Genomic DNA, 25,382 nt, shown 5'->3' with positions numbered 1-25,382 from the left:
TTACTAGTCCAACGCTCTAACCCTAGCTTAAGACATGTACAGTGGGGCAAAAAGTATTAGGTCAGCCACCAATTGTGCAATAATTTGCAAATTAATTAATTAAAAATCCTACAATGTGATTTTCTGGATTTTTTTTCTTCTCATTTTGTCTGTCATAGTTGAAGGGTACCTATGATGAAAATTACAGGCTCTCATCTTTTTAAGTGGGAGAACTTGCACAATTGGTGGCTGACTAAATACTTTTTTGCCCCACTGTAGCTAGCTAGCTAGCTAGGTAAACAATGAACCTTGCTAGGTAAACAACGTGTAAGATCACACACACATCACGTAACGTTAGCTAATGACTGCTAAGGTTAGCTAGTTAAACGACAATTAACACAGTGACAAATCATGCCGTTACTACCCTGCATGAATATGCTGGGAGCTAACCAACCAGGTTGAATGTTATCTAGCTAACATTAGGCTCTACCTAGAAAAGCAAACGACTCTGGGATACGAATAATATCAGATAGGCAGCCAGCTAATGTTAGCTAGCTAGCTAACAATAAACTTTAGCATGAATTAAAACCACTTCCTGTCAAAATGAGAAACGTGTAACATCTGAGAAATTAGCTAGCCAATCTTACCTGTATACATCATCATGCGTGATGGACGCGTTTCCCTGTCACGAATGCCATGCCCAATTGCCCTTAGTTTGAAGATGTAATCCGGAGGCAGATGTTTTCTCCATCGCTTTAGCCATCATACTCTAATTCCGCAGATTTCAAAACTTAATCCTCCAGAAAGTGGAGAGCAACACTTATGCAGCTCCACTACACACTACATTAAAAAAAGGCTGCATTCGACAGGATTACCAACACAGACCGATCAGCTCAAATAAACAGAACCTTTCTATATGGCAGATCAATCCTCTCTCCTCTTCTCTGCATGTCCAGCCCGCTCATTACCTCAGCCAATCATGGCTAGTGGGAAAGTTGTCTTTTTCTGTGGCTTAACCAACAAGGCTCATTTAAATATTGTTATTCGTATTTACAGATGACATACAAGTTTGTTATTAAGGCACATCAAAGTTCACATGTTCGAGAAGGCATTTCTGCTAAACACCACATTTTTTATTTTAAAATTGTTAATCGTCTCCTGTGAAGTCGTGACCTGCGACATACGCCTAGTTTCCTGAATAGGGTCACAATAGTTAAGACATTTGTTTCATATGAATTTCAGTTTACTTCCTGAATTTAAATCCAATTTAACCTAACCCTGGTGAGTGCTTTGCATCCTTATAGTTGCCTCCAGTCACACAAACTTGACCTTGTCCGTCTTCCTCTCAGCTGGGGATGCAGCATGATAGGCTGCGCAGCATGATGACCAAGCAGATTGAGTATGAGTGTTCCCTGGAGCGCCACAGCGAGGACGTCTGGAGTTCCAAGTCATTCCCAGACCCCCTGACTGACTGCAAACCCCCTCTGCCCGCCCAGGAGTTCCAGACAGCCCGCCTCTTCCTCTCTCACTTCGGCTTCCTATCTCTAGAGGCACTGAAGGTTTGGAACTGTAGTTTCATAGTGTTCAGAACTGAAGTTTATGTCAGTGGTTGGGAACTGTAGTTTGTCAGTGGTTGGCCACTGTTGTTTATGGAAAATGTTATAATTTATCTCAATTCTATGTTTGGTCTCTCTGCCTAGCCTTCTGTCAGCTACCGTCTTGCCTTCACCTATCGCAAAATCCAGTTTCTGAGTTTGATTGAAAAGGGGCCATAGCTCTAAAGCATGACCTGTTCACGTTGTACTGACTCTCTTACTTCAGGAACCGGGCAACAGCCGTTTACCCCCTCACCTCATCGGACTGGAGTCCTCAATGCCAGGGTTCTTTGATGACATCGCCTACTTGGACCTGTTGCCATGCCGACCTTTTGACACTGTCTTTGTGTTTTACGTGAGGGCGGGACAGAAAACCAGCCACGAGGTGAGAACTTATTACTTTTGATAAATTTTCTCATGCCAGTTTACACAATGTTTGTATTGATCCACTGTGTTATGCATTGTGATTGGTAGATCCTGATCCACTGTGTGAATGATACAATGTAATTGGTAGATCCTGAGGAACGTGGAGACGTCGTCCAGTGTCCAGCCCCACTTCCTGGAGTTCCTGCTGTCTCTGGGCTGGCCCGTGGATGTGGGCCGGCACCCCGGCTGGACCGGACACCTGGACACCAGCTGGTCCCTTAACTCCTGCAGCAGCGACAACGACTCACAACAGATAGGTGTGCCACTCACCCCAGGGGTCGTAACCGACATAGAACCCAGGCTATTGGTGCATCTCAGGGGATTAGCTTTGAAAGCTAAAACATGTGCATGGGTCTCAGTAAAAAGTTAAAAGATGAAGATCCGGGCGTATATTGTCAGTGTGACACATTCACCACTGAAGGTGTTCGCTCGCTGAGCTAAAGCCAGGGCGATGTCTTGGTTGACTCAGGCTATAGATACAGCATAACAAAGATTATTATTGTAATTCTATGTCTCGGTCAGGGTGAATAGGTAATGCTTCATAAAGCCAGGGTGATAGCCAAAAGATGTCTTGGTTAGCCCGAGCCATAGTACACATTTTCTTATTCTAATTCTATATCTCAGACGAGGTAAGTATGTAATGTTTCATATTTTGCTCTGTCGCCATAGAGGAGGCAGCTCCACCGGGGGACACGGGAGGTTCTGTATTCAACGGGGAGAAGAAGGTGCTCTACTACGCCGACGCTCTGACTGAGATCGCCTTTGTCGTTCCATCGCTGACAGACTCCGGTCAGCATTTACAAATGCTCGTATTTTGTATTTAAATTGTCATTTTATTTTGTCTTAAAGGGACATTACATTAAGGTTTGTCAGATGTTTTCAGACCTCGAAAGTACTCTGTCAAGATGAGTCCACTTACCTATTCCATTCATTTTGGATTGTGGCAGAACAGATGGCCTGGGACGTGGTCTTATGTTAATGGTAGATCCCTTTTGAAGTGTAAAACATCTGACAAACTTTGTTGTTGTTGTTGTTGTTGTTGTGTAATGTCTTTTTAATGCAGCCTATGTGAAGATACAGTTTTGCCCATCCCTGGGTGGCTGTTTTTGTGTTTACAGAGGATTCCTCGGTGCACAGTGACTCTACAGTGGAGGCGGACACACACACAGACCTCCTGCCTAGTTTACTAAAACAACCCAAGCTAACACTGGAGCTATTCCCCAACCACTCAGACAACCTAGCAGCTTCCCAAAGGGTAATTAACCCACAATCCTACATTAATAATAATATATACCATTTAGCAGGCACTTTTATCCAAAGCGACTTAGTCATCTGTGCATACGTTTTACGCCATGCTCTACCAACTGAGAGGACTGATTCAACAGGGTTTTCGTAGTGGCATGAACCATCAAGTCTAAGATTTGTCTTTTTTTTTCTGTTCTGTTGATATATATATATATATATATATATATTTTTTTTTTTTATTTTTTTTTGCCTATATAGCCCAAAAAATATTTCAAGACTTAAAGGCCCAATGCAGTCAAAAATGTGTTTTTTCTGTGTTTTATATTCAAAAATGTGTTTTTTCTGTGTTTTATATATATTTCTACACTGCGATTGCAATAATACTGTGTAATTGGTGAGCTGTTTGAAAAAAAATCCCACCTGTTTTGGTGGGATTGAGTTTTGGCATGCCTGGTGCCATCACCAGGCATTATAGGAGTTAATAGACTGATGAGAAAGAGCTCCAAACCTCTCTGCCAATAACAGCTAGTTTTCAGTTTTTCCCTCACCGCTTCGATCACTCCCAGACAGTCCTAGCAAAATTCATGCTTGAGAAATGGTTCTTTGCAAGCAATACATTTTTGTTTCCTTTTTGACCATTTGAATTGAAAACAATAACATTAAGGTACTTAATTGTTACTTAGAAATTATTTGATATTGAAATAAAAATGGCTGCATTGGCCCCTTTTTAAACTAATGCATTGGATACAGTTTACATATTTGAATGCTGGTTTCTTGCGTTCTTTTGAGGAATAGATTAAATCTCAGGGTGTCTCGACAACCCTATGTCTGTGTATTTATGTCTCTCTCCTCTAGCAGAATTCTACGGTGAAGACTAAGAGGTCCTCCACAGGAAAGACTGCCCCTCCCTTGGGGCCTGAGACTAAGGTGCTAGTGGTCTGGGTGGAGCGCTACGATGACATCGGTAAACAACCTCCGATAACTTCCCCTAAAAACCATTGCGCGTCCCCTCGTACAGTTTCACTTTACGTCATCATGGCTCTGTGTCATTTCTGATGTCTGTCCTTGTACAATGTTATGAGACCACTCATGATTTTTTTACTGTTCCGTTAGGACCTGCCTTTTGAAAGTGAGAAACCAAAGTGAGAAACTGTTGAAGGTGTTTCCCCTCAAATGTCCCTGTTGTTGTTTTTCCTCTAGAGAACTTCCCTCTGTGTGATCTCTTGGCGGAAACCGGTACTGGTTTGGAGGCGAACAACAGCACTTCCTGCAGGTAGGCTACTAAGACCCACGCCCAACCAAACACTAACCCTAAACACTTACCAAAACGATTGTAAATTAAGCTTGAGTAAGTGTTTCAATATTGTGTCAAATTAAAGTTAGGCCACTCTAAAATCCACTGTGTCACATTTTCAGTGGGTTAGTTTACATCACACTGTGATAGTGAAGACCAAGTCTCATAATTCCTGTTGAATAGAATGGAAATGTCAAGTCTTTCTTCAAACCCCACCGCTCTCTCTGCAACTCTCCCCCTCTTCAGGTCTGGGCTCCTGGAGAAGGACATGCCCCTGATCTTCATCCACCCCCTAAGGACGGGTCTGTTCCGGGTCAGGCTCCACGGGGCCATGGGCAAGTTCAACATGGTCATCCCCCTGGTGGACGGCATGGTGGTCAGCCGCAGAGCACTAGGTGACCAAATCATCTCTTTTTCTCTAATCTCTCATTTCTCTGTTTCTCTCTCTGTCTCTCTTTCTACCTCTAGATTAATTTCAACGGTCTCTCTCTGGCTTAGTCATTTATGTTATGCTTCCTTCTCTACCCATTGCCGTGTTGGCGGTTTTGTCATCCTGCCCCTGGGATATTACAAACTACAAATATGACTAAATTCCACTCCTATTTTGTTTGGCTCATTATGTCACATTCTACTTGCTGTTTTCACCCAGGGTTCCTGGTGCGTCAGACGGTCATCAACGTGTGCCGGCGGAAGCGACTGGAGAGCGAGACGTACAGCCCGCCGCACGTGCGGCGCAAGCAGAAGATTGCAGACGTCGTGCACCGCTACCGCAACAAGCAGCTGGAGCCCGAGTTCTACACCTCACTCTTCCAAGACGTGGGGGAGGGGAGGCCTGTTCACCTTTGACCTCTCCCCTCCCTTTGAAAAACACTAACAGACTCACACACACACACACACACACACACACACACACACAGCCCCAGATTCTCTATATTTATACAGTTCTATTTTGTTATTTATGTCAAACGCTGCCATTGACGTCGAGAGCAGTGTCAAAAAAATTGTTACCAGGTGCAAGCAGTACATTTGTAGTACGAACACATCTGAGCCTGTCTTTTTGGTGGCTACTAAGCCCCAGTTAAGCTCGGGACACTTGGCATTGAAAATATACTGCACATCCTTATCAGTCTACTCTATGCTTTGTGGCACCAGTTTCTGACGCTCTATAATTTGCAATAGGATAATCTACTTTTGGTCTTTTTTTAATATTGTGATGAAGAGTGGACAACGTTATTGGACTTCTAATTCTCCATTTTAGAGTTCCTGTTTTTAATGAAGATGTAGCCTAAATGTAGATGGACCAGACTCCTAATATAGGGTTACTTGATCAGTTTACATTTATCATATCGATACAGATGGGAAGAGGAAGGAGAGACTCTGGGATTTGGATGCAAATCTGGGATTTGGGCCGATATCGTGCGGGTGGTTGTGGTGAGAGATTTGGTGAACTGCAGTTGGATCAAGACATTATACGCGATGGATCCATATATTACTTTGAAAGTGTTTACATCTTATCTAAAAACAATCGAGAAAAAAAAGTATTCTCATGTATCTGTCCAAAGTCTTCCATGTCATTGAGAAAATGGAGTTGAACATTGCAGCAATATTAGGCATTGGTCAGCTTACTTACTGAGTCTCAAAACATGGAAAAATAAGCAAAGACATTTAAAGGGGTACTTCACCCCCTTATCTAAATTCTTCTGTTTTCATACCAGTTTTAAGGTGTAGTGGTGAACTATCCCTTTAATGTTGGTCAGCTGCTAACTGAGAGATTGCATAGATATTGTTCTTACAATGAAGTAGACCAGTGTTATTCGTTCCGGCACTGAACCATTTTGACGTGTAGGTCATATTGCACTGTTTGTGTGAGACTGCAGATGTCAACATTGCATCTGAGGTGTTTCTGCTCTCGTCTGCAAGTCGAATCAGATCAGTCACTCCATCTCACGCAGCGGCATGTCTCTACTGTATGTGTGATGCAACACATGGAAGTGATGGAAGATGAGCATACGGTTCTTCTCCTTTCTGCTGATGGCACATGGTTCTTCTCCATTCTGAAGAAGGCACACTTTTTGTCAGATGATGTGTCTAGGCATTGCTCTTCTTTATCAGAAATGCATCTCCTTGTGTACGGAGAAAAGTTGTTGGTCTCTTTGAATGTGTGAGATTGTCTCAAAATCTATTTTGTTTTTTGTTGCATCTTCTAAAACAAAACGTTATGCGAAAATACACTTTCATTGGATGGCAAGTTGACTGATAGGCTAGTTGTATTAAGGAAAGGTCAAGTACAGTTACATGTGATTAGGAATCAGAAAATGATTAGAATTAACAGATATTCATATTCACTGCAAATTAACAGTTTTATTCCATCTATACAATCGTGAGTTTACTTTGCGTATTGCAATTGGTTTACCGATTTTTGTTTACTTACTGTGCTTTTTAAAAGCCCTGAAGTGAACGCTTTACTGTCTGCCTGTAATCATGTGCATTTATTTATGGCAATGATTGAAAAGGATAAACCTCCATACATATTTATTTGATCTTTATGCACTGAGCACATTTTTATATATTTTTTTAACTTACAATTTTTTTTTTTTTTTACAGTGGTCTGCAGTTTGGAGATATACTCAAGGAAGAGTTTTATCTTATGAAATGTAAATGACGAAAAGACTTAGGGTCTATTTTAACAAACCTAACGCAATGGGGCGGTAGCACTATAGGTCCAGGGTTGTGTCAGAAATATTTTAGCTATTTTCACAGTGGGAATTATGGGTACAGTAGCTGGCGGTGGTGCGAAAAGGCTGGGTTTTGATGAATAAATAAGTTCTAGATGTGTTGAGGTGCTCCCTGGCTAAATATGTGGTTGCTTCAAGTTGTGTATTTCCTTTATTTTGTTATCCAATCCAATTGGACATGCCAGACGTTGTCAAAAAGCAACATTCAATTTACTATTGATAAGACTCCAAAAAAGACAGTGAATAATACTTGTCAAATTCGAATAAAAACAAAAACTTGTTTTATAGGCTACATCTAAATCCAGTTACAGGCACCAATTACTCCCTGTGGGCATATAATATTCAGACAATGTAGACAATGGAGGGTTTTACACACACTTTTCACATGAGCTGGAAAGAATTTGAATAGATATTTATTTGTCTGAAATAGACCCCTTAGTCTATGACATGTTTAATCTATCATTGAATTAGATTGTCTTACTTTTTGATGGTTTTATGAATGTATGTGCTTTTGCACATAGCCTACCTTTTTTTTGTTAAGGAAAAAAAGTATGGAATATTAATTAATCAAAGCAATTGCATACAATCAATAGCTAATCTTATCCTGAATTACTTATTTGTCGTTTGGTAATATTTAAGAACTTGTGTTGTACAGAAAGGAAGAATTATATGTAAAATATAAGAAATGGTGAGGTTTGTCTGTTGCATTCCTCTTTTTAAAAAGGCAAAAACAAAATGTATGTATGCAACTGTCTGGGAGAATCACAGTGGAAAATGAATGTAACCTGCATTGATTAAAACTTATCTTTTCATTTAATCCTTTTGATCCCAACCTTTGTTTACATGGTGTCTGAGGAATAAAGTTGAATCACACTTGTTAATGTTCTCTGAATGAGTGGATTGTTTGAGTTTGATGCTGTGCTACGAATGAGTCCACAAGAGGTCCTCTTGCGCTGACATTTATAAATCGGACACTGCTGCTGTAGGCGTTCAACAACAGTGCTCGAGTTCGTAGGAACTTGGTGGTAGCAAATTGTTTCCCAGACCCTCTTCTTAATAATGACAGTCCTCTAAAATATTAATTTGAATCCATTAAAAAATTGTCTTCATTTGCAGCCTGTTCCATTGACTTGCCCATCAATTGTTCAATAGGCCTGGTTTGTACCATGCATAAAGTAAAAATAAGTAGGCAGCCTTATTGAAAGAATGACTGGGCATATGTATTTAATTAAGAGGTGCAGAATGAATTATTTGATATTGAACTTAATGAAATTCGCAATGTTAACGTAAAGACAGTCCCTACACTGCTGCACTTCTGAAAGCGACCACTGGCACGTTGTTGCATTGCTCTCATTCCCCACAGAAGCCAAGAGGACAACAAGCGCTTTTCAGACTGCCTTCTGAGAGTCTGTGAAATTACTGCTGCCTGCATCATGTGCTGTCGTCTCCTCAAAACTTATGTTGACACACAACTAACCATCTCGAGAACATGTGATTTAGCAATCCTCAGCCTTTATTGTGAGCTGTACATTCTCAGCTGAAGTTATTTTCTTGTCGCAGAATCGGATCTCGCAAATCGATCAGCAGTCATTCGTCGTTTATTGCAGTGTCTTTTCGAGAGAGAAAAAAATCAGAATAAAGACGCATGTTTTTGTTTTGTTACTTTTGTTGAAGTTTAGACGCATTGCGCATCATTGCATTGGGGTTTGAAGATACGGTGTTGGAAATGGACTTAAACTGCAACTAACTCGGAATACTTTTGCAGTGAACCAAGTATAAATAATAATTGAACGTGTTATTTTCCTACTCTTTGGATAAATATAAATTATGGAAGAAGACGGCCAACATGATAACGGCGGTGTTCACGGCACCAAAGATTCGGACCGCCAGCAACGCTTGAGGCTCTGTGTTTTAAATGAAATTTTGAACACCGAGAGGGATTACGTTCGGGTATTGCTTTTCCTTCAATCGGTAAGTTTTTGATCGCTCTTTCTTTGCCTCAATTGAACCCATGGCTACTTGCCAGACAGGATATTTATATTGTTCAGCTGTTGGCAAGCAGTTGTATCATTGTATCACAAATTGCTGGCAACAAACACCCTTGCAGAAAGTGAAGTCATGGCCAGCTTTCTACAGCTGCTGCTGGCTGTGCTCGGCTGGCTGAAAGCATTTTTATCACATTCCAATTTTTGGTCTTAATGTGTAGCGACAGTTCACCCTTCTGTTGATGGCAGCCTGTAGAGTGGCGTCCATAATAATGATTAGCTGCATTTTATAGTGTTTCCGTTGGGGGAACGGGCACTTCACAGGCTTGGGCTCGAACAACACCGTTGATTTTGGAACGTCTTCCGCCTTCATTCATCAGTCTGTTCATCTTGTAAGTTCTGATAAAACCCCAGTAGAAACCGTGAATTTAATAGAAGCGCAATTCAAATGATGTAGCCTGGTTTCCCGCTGATTCGCGACAGTAATGGTATGCATTTATTCATTGATAATTGCGAGCCAGTGTATCACTTCATACTAAGTGTTAGGTATCACGTTTTCTATAATCACATCTGAATAATGAATGGGCTCATTTTTCACGCGTCACCCGAGAACACACCGCTGTGCCCGAAGCTCGAGTCTAGACCAGCTGCAGGTGGCAATTCAATTTGTCACTTCTCCTTGTCATCTCTTTGTTTCCAGTCTCCTGTGTTGTCTCCTCCCATTATCCGGGCCGTCGTCTCTATGCACAGTGCAGGTGGCCTCGTTGATGGATGATGACAGTCTAACCTTGAACCATGGCTATTGCAAACTGCTATATGACAGAGTTTCCCAAACTCGGTCCTGCCCCCCCCCCCCCCTCTTGGGTGCACGTTTTGGTTTTTGTCATAGCACTACACAACTGATTCAAATAATCCAAATTTGATGATGATGAGTTTGTTATTTGAATCAGATATGTAGTGTGAGGGGAACACACAAAACGTGCACCCAGGGCTGGTGTGGGGGACCCAGGACCAAGTTTTGGAGACCCTGCTATATGATCCATCATGTGACCTTAGACAGTTGTAAGATACAAATGACCACATGTGATTGATAAGCATCCAAGGGATGGAAAGAATGAGTGACATGATGATGACCAATGGATTTTACACATTTGAAAAGAGGGCTGTCAGTCAATTGATGGGCATTCTGTGCTGGGGTGAACTCAATATTTTGTCCTCTTACACACTTCCCATGGAGAGCCTGAACATGGAAGGGGGCTATGCATGAACATGAAGGTGGGGTTGTTCTATGGGAATAGTGTATGAAAGTAGAGTAAGTAATGAACACGCATTAAACTAATCAACTGTTCATTTTTAGACCTGTATGACTATAACTCCTCATGGGCAATCCTCTTCACGTTTAATCCCCAATTTATTATTCACTTTATGTGGCGAAGCGTTGCATAACGGTCAACAAACCTCATTAACTGGGGTAAAGCAACCGGGGACTAAACACACACCATGACTCCCAACTTCTATGTATTTCTAAAACATACAGGCAATGTTTGAATCTCATCCCCCTACTTCCCCTCACCCCAGCCTCTTGCCTCCCATTACATCATGTAACCTCTCTTAATTTAACCCATGCTTGCTCAGGTGAAGATGGGGCCAGGGGGTGGATCGCCCCAACAGCAGCACACTGCTGTCCACTAAACTAACCCGTTCACGTCACTCCAGGGGTTAGACTCTAGAGACGTACGTTTATGCCTCAACAACGGAGTTGGACAATTGCAGAATCAACTGTCTGCTGTTGTAATGATAAGGCTGATAATACTATTTACAACTGTTGTAAAACTCATTTTCATGGCACCTGGTTATGTGTGAGTGCATGTGGCTATATATGTGTGTCCTGTGTGCTTCGCATGCTACCCAATGTCCATTGATCTAGTGACGGCCATGGCGTGGCATCAATGGCTCAGCGGATTGTGGAAAGTCTCCAACACATCCATAAAATCAGTTTCGCTCCAATCCTGGCTAATCCGATAATGCTATGCTACTCCCTTCTCCCCTCCCTGCCGGGAATCCAAGCTTTTGTCGTCAAACAGCCAATCTGGTGTTGATAAGGACTGTCTGGCTGGGGGTTAGATGGGCCAGGACTGAGACCATATGTTTTTAGTAAAGATAGCCCCAGTCTCTCTCTATCCCCCCCATTGAAGACACCTGAGCCGATAGATGGGGAGTCAGTGATCACCTTGGTGGGGAGTTGAGGGGAGATTGAGAGTGTAATCTGATACTGTACTGACCACTAAGCCTCACAGCTTTTCCTCTTTGAGAGACGCTTGGTCGGTTGGTTGGTTGTTTGTTCATAATCTACGCTGGTTATGAGAGAGGCTGGGGTGAAATGGAGGCGCAGCGGTTAATGAAAGAATACCCCCCCCCCCCCATTGCTCTCGCCATCGATTCTGTTTCCCCCACCTTTTGTGTTGCAACTAGTCTGCATCAAACACACAATCGATACACGTACGAGCGGGATGACACTCAGAGATGTTTATCGAGCTTTTGTCATCTCTAACCCGCGTCCCTTATCTCTTGGCAATTACCGAAGCCAGCGAGCATATCAAATTGGCTGGGTGGGGGTGGGGATAACAGGATTCGTTTTGCGCCACAATGTCATTCCAGATCTCCGGTCCAATTTTTGGGGGGACTAGTAGAACCGATGCTTTGCATTTGGACAGCTCACTTTAATTTAATTTCAGTCTTTGGTGGTAACTGGTATCTACTCATGTTTGTTAAATGGTACGGTGCTTTATTTGCGTTGATCAGCTCTCTGAAGAATTGGAGTGCGGTGCTATTTCTTTCTGCTCACATCAGCTCGGATTTTCCCGACATTATCTTACAAAATGTAGGATATGGCATGATTATGGTTAGTGACATCATCCTGTGTGGATGTGGTGTGGGATTTCCACAACATTTAAGCAAACCTTAGAAAAAAGGAGATGCAACTTTTACAACGATTGGTGTTTTTTTAAATGAGATGTCTTTTTGCATCCTGACCACTCGTCACAACATTGGAGCCTTGCAAAAAACAAATTGGCAATAATATCCACCCAAACCTCGACACGCTTCTCCCACAAACCTCCACCCGACCTGGGTCGTGTTCAGTAGGGAGAGAACGTTTTTAAACAAAGTTTAACGAATATTTACCATCAGGACTTGTCCAATTAGAACACTTATTTGGTTTTCCGTTTCAAAGCATTTTGCTACGGTCTCCAACTTAACTCAACCCTGGACATCTACATGGCCTTAAAACTCTGTATTATCATAATGTTCTGATTAGCTGGGTGATAACCTCTGTCATAACCACTGTCTGTCATGTGGAAAAGATGGAAGTGGTTCAGGGATGACTTTGAAACATTTGATACTCCATAACCTATAATAGGAAACATCTGGAGATGCAGCCCCTTTGTAACCCGCCCCTGGCCACACACACACACACACACATGATAACTTACTTGTAAGGGGGTTCATCTGATTTGTGTGTGTGCTTGAGTGTTCCTTCCCATGCCAGTGAGTATATGACCGAGGATATGTCTGTGGTTTCCTCCTTAAAGGTGAAACCTTCAAATCCTCTTTATTTCCCCTTGCTGCCAAGCTGGTGTTGACTTCTGTGGCCAATCCAGCTGTGATGGGGCCAATGACAAGCCTGGTTGAACAAACAGGATGACCCACAAGGCTGTGCTCATTACCTTGGAAGACACACAGGAAGTCAGCCTTGAGCTTCCTCTCTAAGCTGCTCTCTCCATCATCCCGCCATCTCTCCACACTAGGATACACCAGCATCAGGTTTCTCTGCCCTGGTGTCTACTACTATAAATAGGTCCGTTTATAACTCCCGCCCGCTGCGCCGGTGGCTTCAACTCTGTAACCCCAACTCCAGGGCTCTAACTAACAAACCAGACTCTACTCTGCAAAAGGGAAAACGCCCCGTCGTGTCTTTATGGAAGGGTCTGGAATAGAAGCGCTGGGGGGTTGCTGCTGGGTCCCGACTCCTGCCAAGTAGTTTGTTTCTGGCCCTTTTAAATACGCTTCTTAATAAGACTTCAAAGGCCTGACACGAAAGCTCATCATGTGCCTCAACTTGATGAGTGAACAATAAGGAGCCAAAGGCCCAATATCTTTACCTGTCTACTCACCCTGAATTTATTCCCGCTGCTCTATTGATCGTTTCATACAACCAGTCTGAAACTTCCATCCTTGAAGTCGTTTGTGTTACTTGAAAATGAGAGGAGTTGTACAAAACAAATGTATCAGTGATTGGATCGTCTCTAATCAATCAGAGTGTCAAAGTTGATAGCGTCATCATGTAGGCCTGCTCTGGCCCAACCCATCGGTTTATGGGACCAATCAGAGTGGTCGGAATGTGTTCGCGTTCTGGAAATCATTGGGGAGGGAGGCCAATCCAGACTCATCGTGGAGAAGAAACGTCAGTTGGCCAGAGCGATGTAGATGTGTAGCCAGGAAGCCAATATCTTGTAGAGTCTGACGAACAGCAGTCCTTCTACACTAAGAAAATGTGCTTACATATCCAATTGTTTCTGTAGATTCTACGTGGTAAGCATTGTTTTATTGATCTAAAATAGTCCAAATACACATTTCAGGCAGCGCAAGAGGAGTACTGCCTCTTGTCTTACCCTTGAAACTGGCTCAAGGTTTTGATTGAATATAATCTTAAGTCTCAGCATATCCCGGAGACCTCTACTCCTCCCCAAAGCTCACGTAAATTGCCCCCCATTGGGCCCTCTCTTTGTATCCCACCCTGTCTTCCAACACTGTGACAATTCTGTTACACAAGCCCTACAGTTCTGTCCAAACCCAGGGCCAAGGCTTAACCCTCCAATGGGAGGTATGCATTTGATGTCGTGCTCCTTAAGAAGTCACAGCGCTCGGTCTCCCTCAAGACAATTAGTACCTTATTGCAGCCGTTATGTTGCCAAGCCAACAGATTACAGCCACACCGTGACACAAAAAGAGGAAAGTGTCAGGCCCAACTAATCTTGGTTTCATTTCTAGTCATGTGTGCTCGTAAGCCATTTCTTTCCGAGGCATAAGACTGCATCAAGAATTTGAGGAATCTAGTTAACGTGTCTAAACCTCTGGAGTAGCGCAGTGGCATAATGTCACATACCCTGTGGCTATGTTTTCAAAATGTTACAGATATTTCTGAGCAGATTAGCATAGGAGGGAAGCACATATCGAGCTACGTGTTTGGCATTGAACTGTCTATATTGGACTGATCACCCCGTTTTAATCCTTCTTGGACTGCCACATACATACATACATATACAGTTGAAGTCGGAAGTTTACATACACTTAGTTTGGAGTCATTAAAACTCTGTTTTCAACCACTCCACAAATTTCCTGTTAACAAACTATAGTTTTGGCAAGTCTGTTAGGACATCTACTTTGTGCATGACAAGTCATTTTTTCCAACAATTGTTTACAGACAGATTATTTCACTGTACCACAATTACAGTGGGTCAGAAGTTTACATACACTAAGTTGACTATGCATTTAAACAGCTTTGAAAATTCCAGAAAATTATGTCATGGCTTTAGAAGCTTCTGATAGTCTAATTGACATAATTTGAGTCAATTGGAGGTGTACCTGTGGATGTATTTCAAGGCCTACCTTCAAACTCAGTGCCTCTTTGTTTGACATCATGGGAAAATCAAAAGAAATCAGCCAAGACCTCAGAAAAAAATTGTAGACCTCCACAAGTCTTGTTAATCCTTTGGAGCAATTTACAAATGCCTGAAGGTACCACGTTCATCTATACAAACAATAGTACGCAATTATAAACACCATGGGACCACGCAGACATCATACCGCTCAGGAAGGAGACGCATTCTGTCTCCTAGAGATGAACGTTCTTTGGTGCGAAAAGTGCAAATCAATCCCAGAACAACAGCAAAGGACCTTGTGAAGATGCTGGAGGAAACCGCTACAAAAGTATCTATATCCACAGTAAAACAAGTCCTATATCGACATAACCTGAAAGGCCGCTCAACAAGGAAGAAGCCACTGCTCCAAAACCACCATAAAATAACCAGACTATGGTTTGCAACTGCACATGTAAACAATTGTTGGAAAAATTACTTGTGTCATACACAAAGTAGATGTCCTAACCAACTTGCCAAAGCTATAGTTTGTTCACAGGAAATTTGTGGATTGGTTGAAGAATGAGTTTTAATGACTCCAACCTAAGTGTATGTAAACTTCTGAATTCAAGTGTGTGTGTGTGTGTGTGTGTGTGTGTGTGTGTGTGTGTGTGTGTGTGTGTGTGTGTGTGTGTGTGTGTGTGTGTGTGTGTGTGTGTGTGTGTGTGTGTGTGTGTGTGTGTGTGTGTGTGTGTGTGTGTGTGTGTGTGTGTGTGTGTGTGTGTAATATATATATATACACACACACACCTTTCTTCCTTCTAGTTTTTAAATTCTTTGTGGTGTTAAATCATTTTCTGTGAGGCCGTAATGATTGATTTAATGCAGAAGCATTTGCTTTAGGAATTCAAGGGGTAAATGGTGGTTCATGAGATCAGATAAACGTGGATCTCTCTGCATAGTCGCGGTGAATACAATACCATAGGCATAGCAGCACTGTCTGTTGAAAGACTGTTCTCTCCCTGTCAGGAGTCAGTGACATTCTCAATTGGCCTGTGTGTTTGTTTTCTAGCACACTGAAGTACGTGGACAAAGTGAAGTCTATCCAGATGTGTTGTTCAGTTTGAATGAGGACACTTCGGTGACGCAAGCCTTCAATGTAAAAAAAGTCACGACAAGGAATGTTAATGGTCACACAAAGTGTTTTCGAAATGGGTGATATATGATGAATTAGTTACATGGCCTCCCTTGTAAAAGGCAGCAATGGGAGACCATCAATGCCCACTTGACATCTTGACCTGAACAAAAGCGAGACAAGTACTTTCCCAGAGCAAGCTAATACCCATTAATTGAACAGGGCGTTCTCTTTTCTCCTCCCAAGTGAAAAGGTAGAATGGAAGGATGCCGGTAAAAGTTTGGAATTGAACCCAATGGCATGTCAGCCAGTCACACAGAGAGAACTATCCAGGAATTCCCATCAGCGCCCTTTGGGAATTGCCTGGAACAGTTTGTGGACAGAGGCTGCTGGGCAGCGAAACGTTTGTCAGGATTGTCAAACAGAACCAGATGTGTGGGGGATTGACGGGGGCGAAGGTCACCGTTCTATTGAGAAACATTGACCACAACCAAACGCTACGACCGTAGTAGACCTTCCATTCTGACACACTCTCCAACCATGAACAGCGCCAAAGGGTTTTGATGAATGTTGAATTGGAGTTCCGATGTTGAACTTTCTGCACCCCGGCTTAGTTGAAGACTAATAGGAGAAGGTTGATTTGTGACAGTAGTGATGAATGGGGTGTGTGACTCCTTGTGGTTTATCTTAAGACCTCTAATTGACTGTGCTCCGTGTCTACATGCATCCTTAAATATGAGATGGGTTGGAAGAGTGGGCGAACGCTCTTTGAGTGTTTTGAGGGAATCCTATTTCAGGGACGAATCATGCACTTACATTGAATGTTCGCTTTGTCATGCATTGATAAGTGAACATTTGACTTGGAACTTAGGATTTACCCCAATGTCTTTACAGTCATGTACAGGTAACTTCCAAAATAAAGGAAACACCTGAGTAAATGAGCGATACAAAGTATATTGTAAGCAGGTGCTTCCACACAGGTGTGTATAAAAATGCTGGGCAGGCCTAGTTGGCCATTTTCTTTGGCCACAATGGCTAGAAGAAGAGATCTGTGACTTTGAAAGAGGGGTGATTGTTGGGGCACGTTTGGCAGAAGCTTCAGTGACTAAGCCTGCTCAACTTGCTGATGTTTCACGATATGGCCGTCTGTCACCAGATCTCAACCCAATTGAACACTTATGAGAGATTCTGAAGTGGTGCCAGAGACGGCGTATTACACCATCAACAAAACACCAAATTATGGAATTTCTCGTAGAAGAATGGTGTCGCATCCCTCCAATAGCATTCCAGACACTTGTTGAATCTATGCGAAGGCGCACTGAAGCTGTTTTGGTGACATGTGGTGGCCCAACGCCCTATTAAGACACTATGTTAGTGTTTCCTTTATTTTGACTTACCTGTATTTTTCTAGTGTTGTAAAACTAGTCTCGTTGGGTTCAGTTAAAGGTGGCATGGTACCATCTGATCAGAAGATGCGTCATGGTGGAGGGGTTCTGACTTAGAATATGTGGACAACTACAAATAACTAGGTGTCTGGTTAGACTGTAAACTCTCCTTCCAGACCCACATTAAGCATCTCCAATCCAAAATTACATTGAGAATTGGCTCCCTATTTCGCAACAGCATCCTTCACTCATGCTGCCAAACATACCCTCGTAAAACTGACCATCCTACCGATCCTCGACTTCGGTAATGTCATCTATAAAATAGCCTCCAACACTCCACTCAACAAATTGAATGCAGTCTATCACAGTGCCATCTGTTTTGTCACCAAAGCCCCATATACTACCCACCACTGCGACCTGTACTCTCTGGCTGGCCCTCGCTTCATACACGTCGCCAAACCATTTGGCTCCTGGTCATCAAGTCTTTGCTTGGTAAAGTCCCGCCTTATCTCAGTTCACTGGTCACCATAGCAGCACCCACCCGCAGCACGCACTCCAGCAGGTATATTTCACTAGTCACCCCCAAAGCCAATTCCTCCTTTGGCCACTTTTCCTTCCAGTTCTCTGCTGCCAATGATTGGAGTAAACTGCAAAAATCACTGAAGCTGGAGACTCATATCTCCCTCACTAACTTCAAGCACCAGCTGTTAGAGCAGCTCACAGATAATTTCACCTGTACATAGCCATCTGTAAATAGCCTATCCAACTACCACATCCCGATAATGTATTTATTTATTTAGCTCCTTTGCACCCCAGTATCTCTACTTGCACATTAATCTTCTGCACATCTATCACCAGTGTTTAATTGCTATATCGTAATTACCTCGCCACTATGGCCTATTTATTGCCTTACCTCCCTTATCTTACCTCATTTGCACAAACTGTATATAGACTTTTTTTCTACTGAATGTTTGTTTATTCCATGTGTAACTCTGTGTTGTTGTATGTGTCGAACTGCTTTGCCTTATCTTGGCCAGGTCGCAGTTGTAAATGAGAACTTGTTCTCAACTAGCGTACCTGGTTAAATAGAGGTGGGGGAAAAAAGTATGCCATTGACTGTTCTCATCAGTTTTGGTGACTAACTGGCTGGGAACAATGCTTCACAGAGAGAACACCGTTCAGCTGAATCGGGACTGTTTATTGGCTACGGTACTGTCTCTGCCTGGTTCCGCTCCTCTTGTCTGATTCAGGACCAGTGGGTGTCTGCTTTGATCCCATTATGACCGTGATCGTATGCCAGGGTGCTAATGCACTTTCCCCCACGAGCCATCTCCTCAGCGGGTCTCAATGACGCTGCTTATGTCGAACTGATTGATGCACATGCACCCACCTCATGTTGTACCACTCAGTGTTCTTATGGTTAACCGTTTCACTACATACTGAAGCTATACATCCAATGCTGTCAATAACTTCCGATTCCTCTACATTAATCAAATGTTAGAAGGTAATCTTATCTAGCAAACAGCAATAAAAGGGGTTGTAGTATGGAGTGGCGATGCACAAGTTACCCAATCCATTTGAATTCAATCTCTTTCTGACAGTACCCATTTTGACTTGAATGAAACCTTCCATATGTATTTGCTCATTGTATAAGTGATCAGAAGGCGACTTTTTGGACATGAGTTTCAAATCATTCAAGAGACAGACATTCAAAGTTGACCAATTTGGCATACCCCATCATACCATGAGACATGTCTTCATCACTGGAAAAGATAAATGGTTGAGATTATCATTTTAAAAGCATATTTATTTATTTCATGTCAATGATCTAAAATGCTTCTTCATGTTTGCATGTTTTGTAGCTTAGACCCTATTTTACATCAAGGTTTTGTTGTGCCGGCCATCGGTTCAGACACATTAACATTAGTTATTTTCTTAGATCAATGCGCACATTGCACAGGTTTTCTAGGGCTAAATCAGATCCAGTCTAAACTGTGCGATCTAATAGCGAGTTGTAGTTTCCAACAGGCCAATAGTCTACATATTTTAATGCATAAAACATGGTAATTGACTACAATGACCATAACCCATTGCGCATCTACTTGTCCGGTCTGTATTTCTTTTACGCATGTGGTAATTAACTGATAATTGGTATTCAGCAGTCATAAAAGTATGCCTTATTTACTTTGAAGAACCACTAAAATAGTGATTTTTGTCAGACAGCATAGGGCAGCAGCTCTATAGAGATGATGACTTGGAATTTAATAAAGTCATCAAATAAAACAAATCTAATATACACAACTGAACAATTTTATTAAAGAAATGTGAAATAAATGAGTGATGAGCAGTAAAGGGACTACCATCATGGGGGTTTTACAGCATTCAACCCAAATAATCTAAACCAGAATCAAATTCATTTAGGATTTTTTAATAATCAAACCGAAGCCGAACCGTCCTCAAAAAGCACTCATTTCTCAGCACTACTGATACATCTACTAAAATGAGAATAGATTTTAAATGTCAACTTTTTAACATGGTACCACAAATATGGTTGGAGGTCCACACATCAGAGAATGTTGTCTTGAATGGGAATATCTGTTTTTAAATGATACTGTTATAGGAAACCTATTGAAATATACATAATAGATATGGCCATTTAAGTTGACATTCAACAGTGGGTGGACCGTTGGCCGTCTTTGCGTAGTAATTAGAAATGTAAATTTAAATGGACATTTTCAGTGGTGTACCAGCTCAATTGCAGTTGTCTGAAAGGATTGGTCCTATTTCTATGATTTGAAATAACACCCACCCTGTGTACAAGAGCGTGTTATGTCTCGGCCGATGGCGGGCACAGCACAAACACCTCAGATGATGTACAGTGGGTCTAAACTGAGTTTGTAGAGGATTGAATAATGTCAATGTTTTGACAACCCCCCCCTCGTTTAAAAACAAAAGTTCTATTTCACCTTTATTTAACCAGGTAGGCTAGTTGAGAACAAGTTCTCATTTACAACTGCGACCTGGCCAGGATAAAGCAAAGCAGTGCGACACAAACAACACCACAGAGTTACACATGGAATTAACAAGCGTCGATAACACAATAGGAAAAAGAAGAAAGTCTATATACAGTGTGTGCAAATGGCATGAGGAGGTAAGGCAATACATAGGCCATAGTAGTAAAGTAATTACAGTTTAGCAGATTTACACTGGAGTGATAGATGAGCAGATGATGATGAGCAGATGGTGGTGTGTAAGTAGTGATACTGGTGTGTAAAAGAGCAGCAAAGTAAATCAAAACAATATGGGGATAAGGTAGGTAGATTGGGTGGGCTATTTACAGATGGACTATGTACAGCTGCAGCGATCGGTTAGCTACTCAGATAGCTGATGTTTAAAGTTAGTGAGGGAAATGTAAGTCTCCAGTATGGAAAGTTTGTTTAAATTAAAAGGGACGCTGTCAAAAAGTGATTGAATTCAAATGGATTTACCCTTACATCACCGTCAGACTTAGGCCTGTATCATAGTGGAACCTTCCAGATCTCTGACAGCTCACCCTGTCCCACTGATCCCTTTCACAGTGGACACACATCCAGACGGCCTCTCCACTCTGTCCCTAGATGTTATCTCCAGTGCCACACGTCCCCACTACTATGTACTTCTCACGCAAACACACATTATTGAGTTGGCTTTGGAAATCTGTAATTATTGTTTAGAAGTGTGTGTGTGTGTGTGTGTGTGTGTGTGTGTGTGTGTGTGTGTGTGTGTGTGTGTGTGTGTGTGTGTGTGTGTAGGAGGGGACTGTCCATAATTATGTGGCAGCAACGGCGGATCGACTTGAAAGAGCCAAGAGCTCATAAAAGGATATTTATACCCGATTCATTACACGTTCAGCGACTGTTAAGTCGGGAACACTTACCCCCAAATGAGATGGTTAAAAAGACCCTCCCCTCCAATTGGACACACTTCTTTTCCACTGGGCCAATAAAAAGGCCCTGGTTCAGAGGACGAGCTGTATTCCATCATTTCTGCAACCCAGAGGTATTTGAATGTTCAGGCTTCTCACTTACAGGCAAGTAGCAATATGAGATGCATTGTACACTGTACCCTGTCATGATAGAAGCCTCCATTCTCACTGAGTCGTGTTTAATTATGGGTCCTAGCAGCACAGCTGCAGGAACTCATTTGTTTTGGTTAGAATTATTATTATTATTATTGTGATCCCATTCCTTCTAGACATTCAAGAACCAATTAGTACAATGTTTTACGTTGGTTTTTCAGCTATGTTAGAAAGCACAGCTTCTTGCGGGATTTCTGACAACCCCCAGACAAAGTGTCATGTATGGAGAGACTTCGTGTGTGTGACGAACCAGCAAATGTTTCTGAAGTCATTGTCAGTCGTTCAAATGGAACCAATCTCCTCAGATCTTCAGAGAAGACCGCACAGGGTCTCTCTTGTCTTTGAGAGGAAGATTCTGCTCTAGTCTTCCTGTCTACAGCACCACTTTAATCGAATGGAGGAGACCGACTCGTCCCCGTAGCGAGCCAGCTTCCGCCCGTGTGAGCCACTCAGAGCCATGACCTCTAAAGCCTTTTAAAGCGGAAGTGAGACGGGGAGAAAAAGGAGAAGACTCAAAGGGGACTTTGTGTTGGCGATGAACTTGGCCAAGAGGGTCGCTTTTGGGAGAGAGTTGGATGGTGGGGGAGAGGGTAAGATTTTAGAGGGGGGTCAGATAATTTACGTCTTGAGAGAAAAGGGGGTTTGTTGGGGTTCCCTTCATGGTGGTGACACGATGGGGCCCTTTCTCTCGCTCTGCTGTGGCCCGGCCACAAAGAGGGGATTTCTTCATTTATTTCTTCAATTTCATGCCATGTCGACCCAAAAGGGCCTCTCGGCCTCCTCTCCAAGACTACCCTGTCCACCCTCACTGCCAAATCTCTCCCTCCCTTCCCAGCAAAAAACCAAGAGCCCCTTTTTTGGTGGACACTACTGTTTTTAGCTTGTTTTCTTTTGGGGGGGTTGTGGGCGGTGAACTGCGATGTTAGGCTACTTGGACAAAGCTTGGATCTGCAATTCACTCAGGGGCTTCGTTTTTACTGGTGTGGGAACTGGAGCGAATTGAAAAGGGGGTTGGGTAGAGAACCTGACAAGTGTATTTAGTGCTTGGCTATGTTATTGATACACTGGGTTCTCTTGTGACTGAGCTGGCCTGGTGCTCATCGACGACCATAGCTGCTGAATGCTGAATGCCATCGCTGGTGAGCAAACAGGAAAATACTCCAGCTTTGTACCAGTCTCTCCCCTGACTCCCACCCCAATGCGTGGTTATGTAAGACCTGCTAGACTACCGTGAGAGAGTTCTGCCCCAATACGAATCATGAAATGGGGTTGGCAGCATGTATTTAGAAGTATATGCAGTACCTGTTTCTTATGAGTATTTCCCATATCATTTTCTCTTGCCCAGTAGACTGCCTACAAGTGGAAGACTTCCAATCCTGTTACATTTTGAAAGATTCACCGGTGCCGATTTGCGTTTTTATTTTTCCTCTCCATGTGTTTCCTGTTCACACCCACAGTTGTTCATTGACCCATGAAAGGGTTCCTACCAGAGAAGGTGAAATGGGGATCTTTGCTCCTCAATTGACTTTATCAGGTGCGCACGCACGCACACACAGGGAAAAGAGAACCATAATGACGCACATACTTTCTTCACTTTGCCCATGGTCGTACCCAGATGTAATTCCTGGAAACCAGTGGTTGATTTGCTTTTTCATCATACCACTAATACTCTAGGCCACTTCCCCTACAGCCACCCATCACAAAATAACAGCCTTTTCATTTGCTTAATAAAGTCATGCGCAAGACCATGCAGGAGTTTAGTGGCAAAATGTACCTGCCGCCCTTTCCCCGGCCAACCTTCTGCCGCCCTCCTCCATCACGTCTTCTGCTCTCCTTTCTCTTCACAATGGACGAGCGGCTCCTTTTGTGACTTCTGCTTTTTCTTGCCCCTCCCCCTCTTCTCCCTCTTCCTTCCCCCTCAGCCCTTGGCCCTGAGCTGCAAAACATCTGACTGTCAGCAACAGCAATCACATGAGGTGCAGAGAAAGGGCTTAGAATTTTATTCAAATGCACACACTTATTTTTTTTAAGAAACCCCCGTGCTACTTTTAGCATCACATTCTCTTTTTTTTCTGCCTACCCCTCTGCCAGATTAGCGGCATGGGATCCACGAAAAAGCACTCCTGTCTGTGTTTGAATGAAGGACTGAAAAAGGCTTACCCTTTTTGGCTCCTTGTTTAAACACACCCATCACTGATGTGGAGAGTGAACGTGGGAAGATGAATGACGGTAACTCAACAGTAGGACTTTTGACAACCCCAGTCAGACGTTTGGTTGTTATTGTTGATGTTTGGAGAGTGTCACTATGTAAATGTGACTTAGCAGTGAGCACACTCCATGAGTTGTGCAAAAAATGTAGATGCACGGACAAAGTGGCGATGTTTAGTTCAACGCCAGTTAACTGCCCACCAAACGGAACAGAACATCCTTTGAGACATTTAACAAATCAGCCGAGAAGGGCCCCCTCTTCAACCCCCTGTGTCATTCATAAGGTTGTGAAGTAGAACATTCCTAGTCAAGGTGCCGTGAATCTCCTGATTAATCCTGTTAAATTAATCTGGATAACCTTTTCAGAGCGTCTATAACCCCATTAAAGGGATCCCTTTCCTCTCGTAAATCCACGTGTGTATTCAGTGAGGGGAAACATTCGGAACATTGCAGAGAGAAATGTAATGAGTAGAGATGACGCCAGTCCCTGTTCTACTCCAAACATTTCTAGCTGAACGTGCTGTAACCTCCTGAACAGACCCCACGTGCTAACAGCGTGATGGCACCTCCAGCATCGCCACTACAGCTGACTGACTTTGTGTGAGGATCTCTGATTTTACCCCACTTTCGCAACTTGGAACGCTCCTGCCGCCTGTTATGACATAGCAAAACGATCCACTTCTCTATCAGTTAATCCCCAGCTGAATGCACCACTTTCTTTTGGTTTCTTACTGAATGCGCCAATTTAGATTTCCCCATCAGATAGATGTTGCTTGTTATTTCACAATGTAAAGGGAGAGGAGATCTAGCTAAAGCACTTCCTCCCCATGTCCTTATGGACACAACTGCGTCACAGGGACTATGGGGTTGATTTGGTCCACACGACCAGGGGAAGTCGAGCTTTTAATGAATGTAGTCTGGTGTTACCATTACCACTCTCAACAGAATTGTCTCAAATATGAGCTGATTGAAAGCGGCCTTCTTCCTATGTCAGTATTTAATGTGATTTTAGAATTTTGAACACAGTCATGTTTAGATTGGCGAGCTTAGCTCAGAGGGACCACTTGTCGTCAGACTGGCTTAGGGTCAGGAAATAGTGTGTTTAGAATCAGTGTTCTGTTCCGTAGGCATGAAACAGGCGAGAGCGTTTTAAAATGGAGGAGGTCGCCAACTACCTTCCAATAAGAAAGGTCACTGTTCATTGCTCCATTTCAAATATGTTTTTGTGGCATACGCAGTGAACCCGACCCAGGCTCTTCAATCAGAGGGCAGACGTTGGAGGCAGCAGGCCTTTTCACTCTCCAGTCACTTTCCAGTTGAGCGAATGGAGAGCCCGACGCCAGCATATGGTCCGTCTGCTCGTTCACACCTCTCGGTCTGGCCCCTCCTCGCTTCGGTAATTCACAACAAACGGCGAACCCGGTCACCAACCGACATCTGACCCTTTGGCTGTTGGTCATACAAGACTGGACCACGTTTGGCTGAGCATGCCTCCGGCAGCTTGTGGCAGAGAAAGGCTATCTATCTGTCTGTGGTGATGGTTGGGCGTTGGCTACTAGCTCTCATTGCGCTTCCTCTTCATCTATGACATAAAAAGAGTATGGAAGTAGAAATAAATAAAACCCTAACAAACCCATTTTAT

At 42.9% G+C, this 25,382-nt stretch overlaps 2 protein-coding genes across 4 annotated transcripts in view; both read left to right on the top strand.

The window, feature by feature from the left end:
- LOC135504497 (ral GTPase-activating protein subunit beta-like) overlaps positions 1-8,155 on the top strand; it is a 41,454-nt gene extending 33,299 nt beyond the window's left edge. For 2 of the 3 annotated variants that reach the window (XM_064923141.1, XM_064923139.1), the window contains exons 22-30: positions 1,329-1,538; positions 1,801-1,959; positions 2,089-2,257; positions 2,670-2,789; positions 3,119-3,255; positions 4,101-4,209; positions 4,446-4,518; positions 4,786-4,934; positions 5,189-8,155. In XM_064923141.1, coding sequence (XP_064779213.1) covers positions 1,329-1,538; positions 1,801-1,959; positions 2,089-2,257; positions 2,670-2,789; positions 3,119-3,255; positions 4,101-4,209; positions 4,446-4,518; positions 4,786-4,934; positions 5,189-5,385 — 1,323 coding nt within the window. In that variant the 3' untranslated portion in view covers positions 5,386-8,155. The remainder of the gene's footprint in view (positions 1-1,328; positions 1,539-1,800; positions 1,960-2,088; positions 2,258-2,669; positions 2,790-3,118; positions 3,256-4,100; positions 4,210-4,445; positions 4,519-4,785; positions 4,935-5,188) is intronic. The other variant, XM_064923140.1, reaches the window with a different exon arrangement.
- Positions 8,156-8,647: 492 nt separating this feature from the next.
- Positions 8,648-25,382, top strand: part of prex1 (phosphatidylinositol-3,4,5-trisphosphate-dependent Rac exchange factor 1) — a 118,466-nt gene continuing 101,731 nt past the window's right edge. Inside the window, exon 1 of the mRNA XM_064923138.1 lies at positions 8,648-9,245. Within this exon, the coding sequence (XP_064779210.1) occupies positions 9,102-9,245 (144 nt within the window). The 5' untranslated portion in view covers positions 8,648-9,101. The remainder of the gene's footprint in view (positions 9,246-25,382) is intronic.

The sequence above is a fragment of the Oncorhynchus masou genome, chromosome 18 (assembly GCF_036934945.1).
Source record: "Oncorhynchus masou masou isolate Uvic2021 chromosome 18, UVic_Omas_1.1, whole genome shotgun sequence".
Classification (NCBI taxonomy): Eukaryota; Metazoa; Chordata; class Actinopteri; order Salmoniformes; family Salmonidae; genus Oncorhynchus; species Oncorhynchus masou.
Note: the sequence above shows the minus strand (reverse complement) of the source record. Positions and strands in the feature narration are given on the sequence as shown.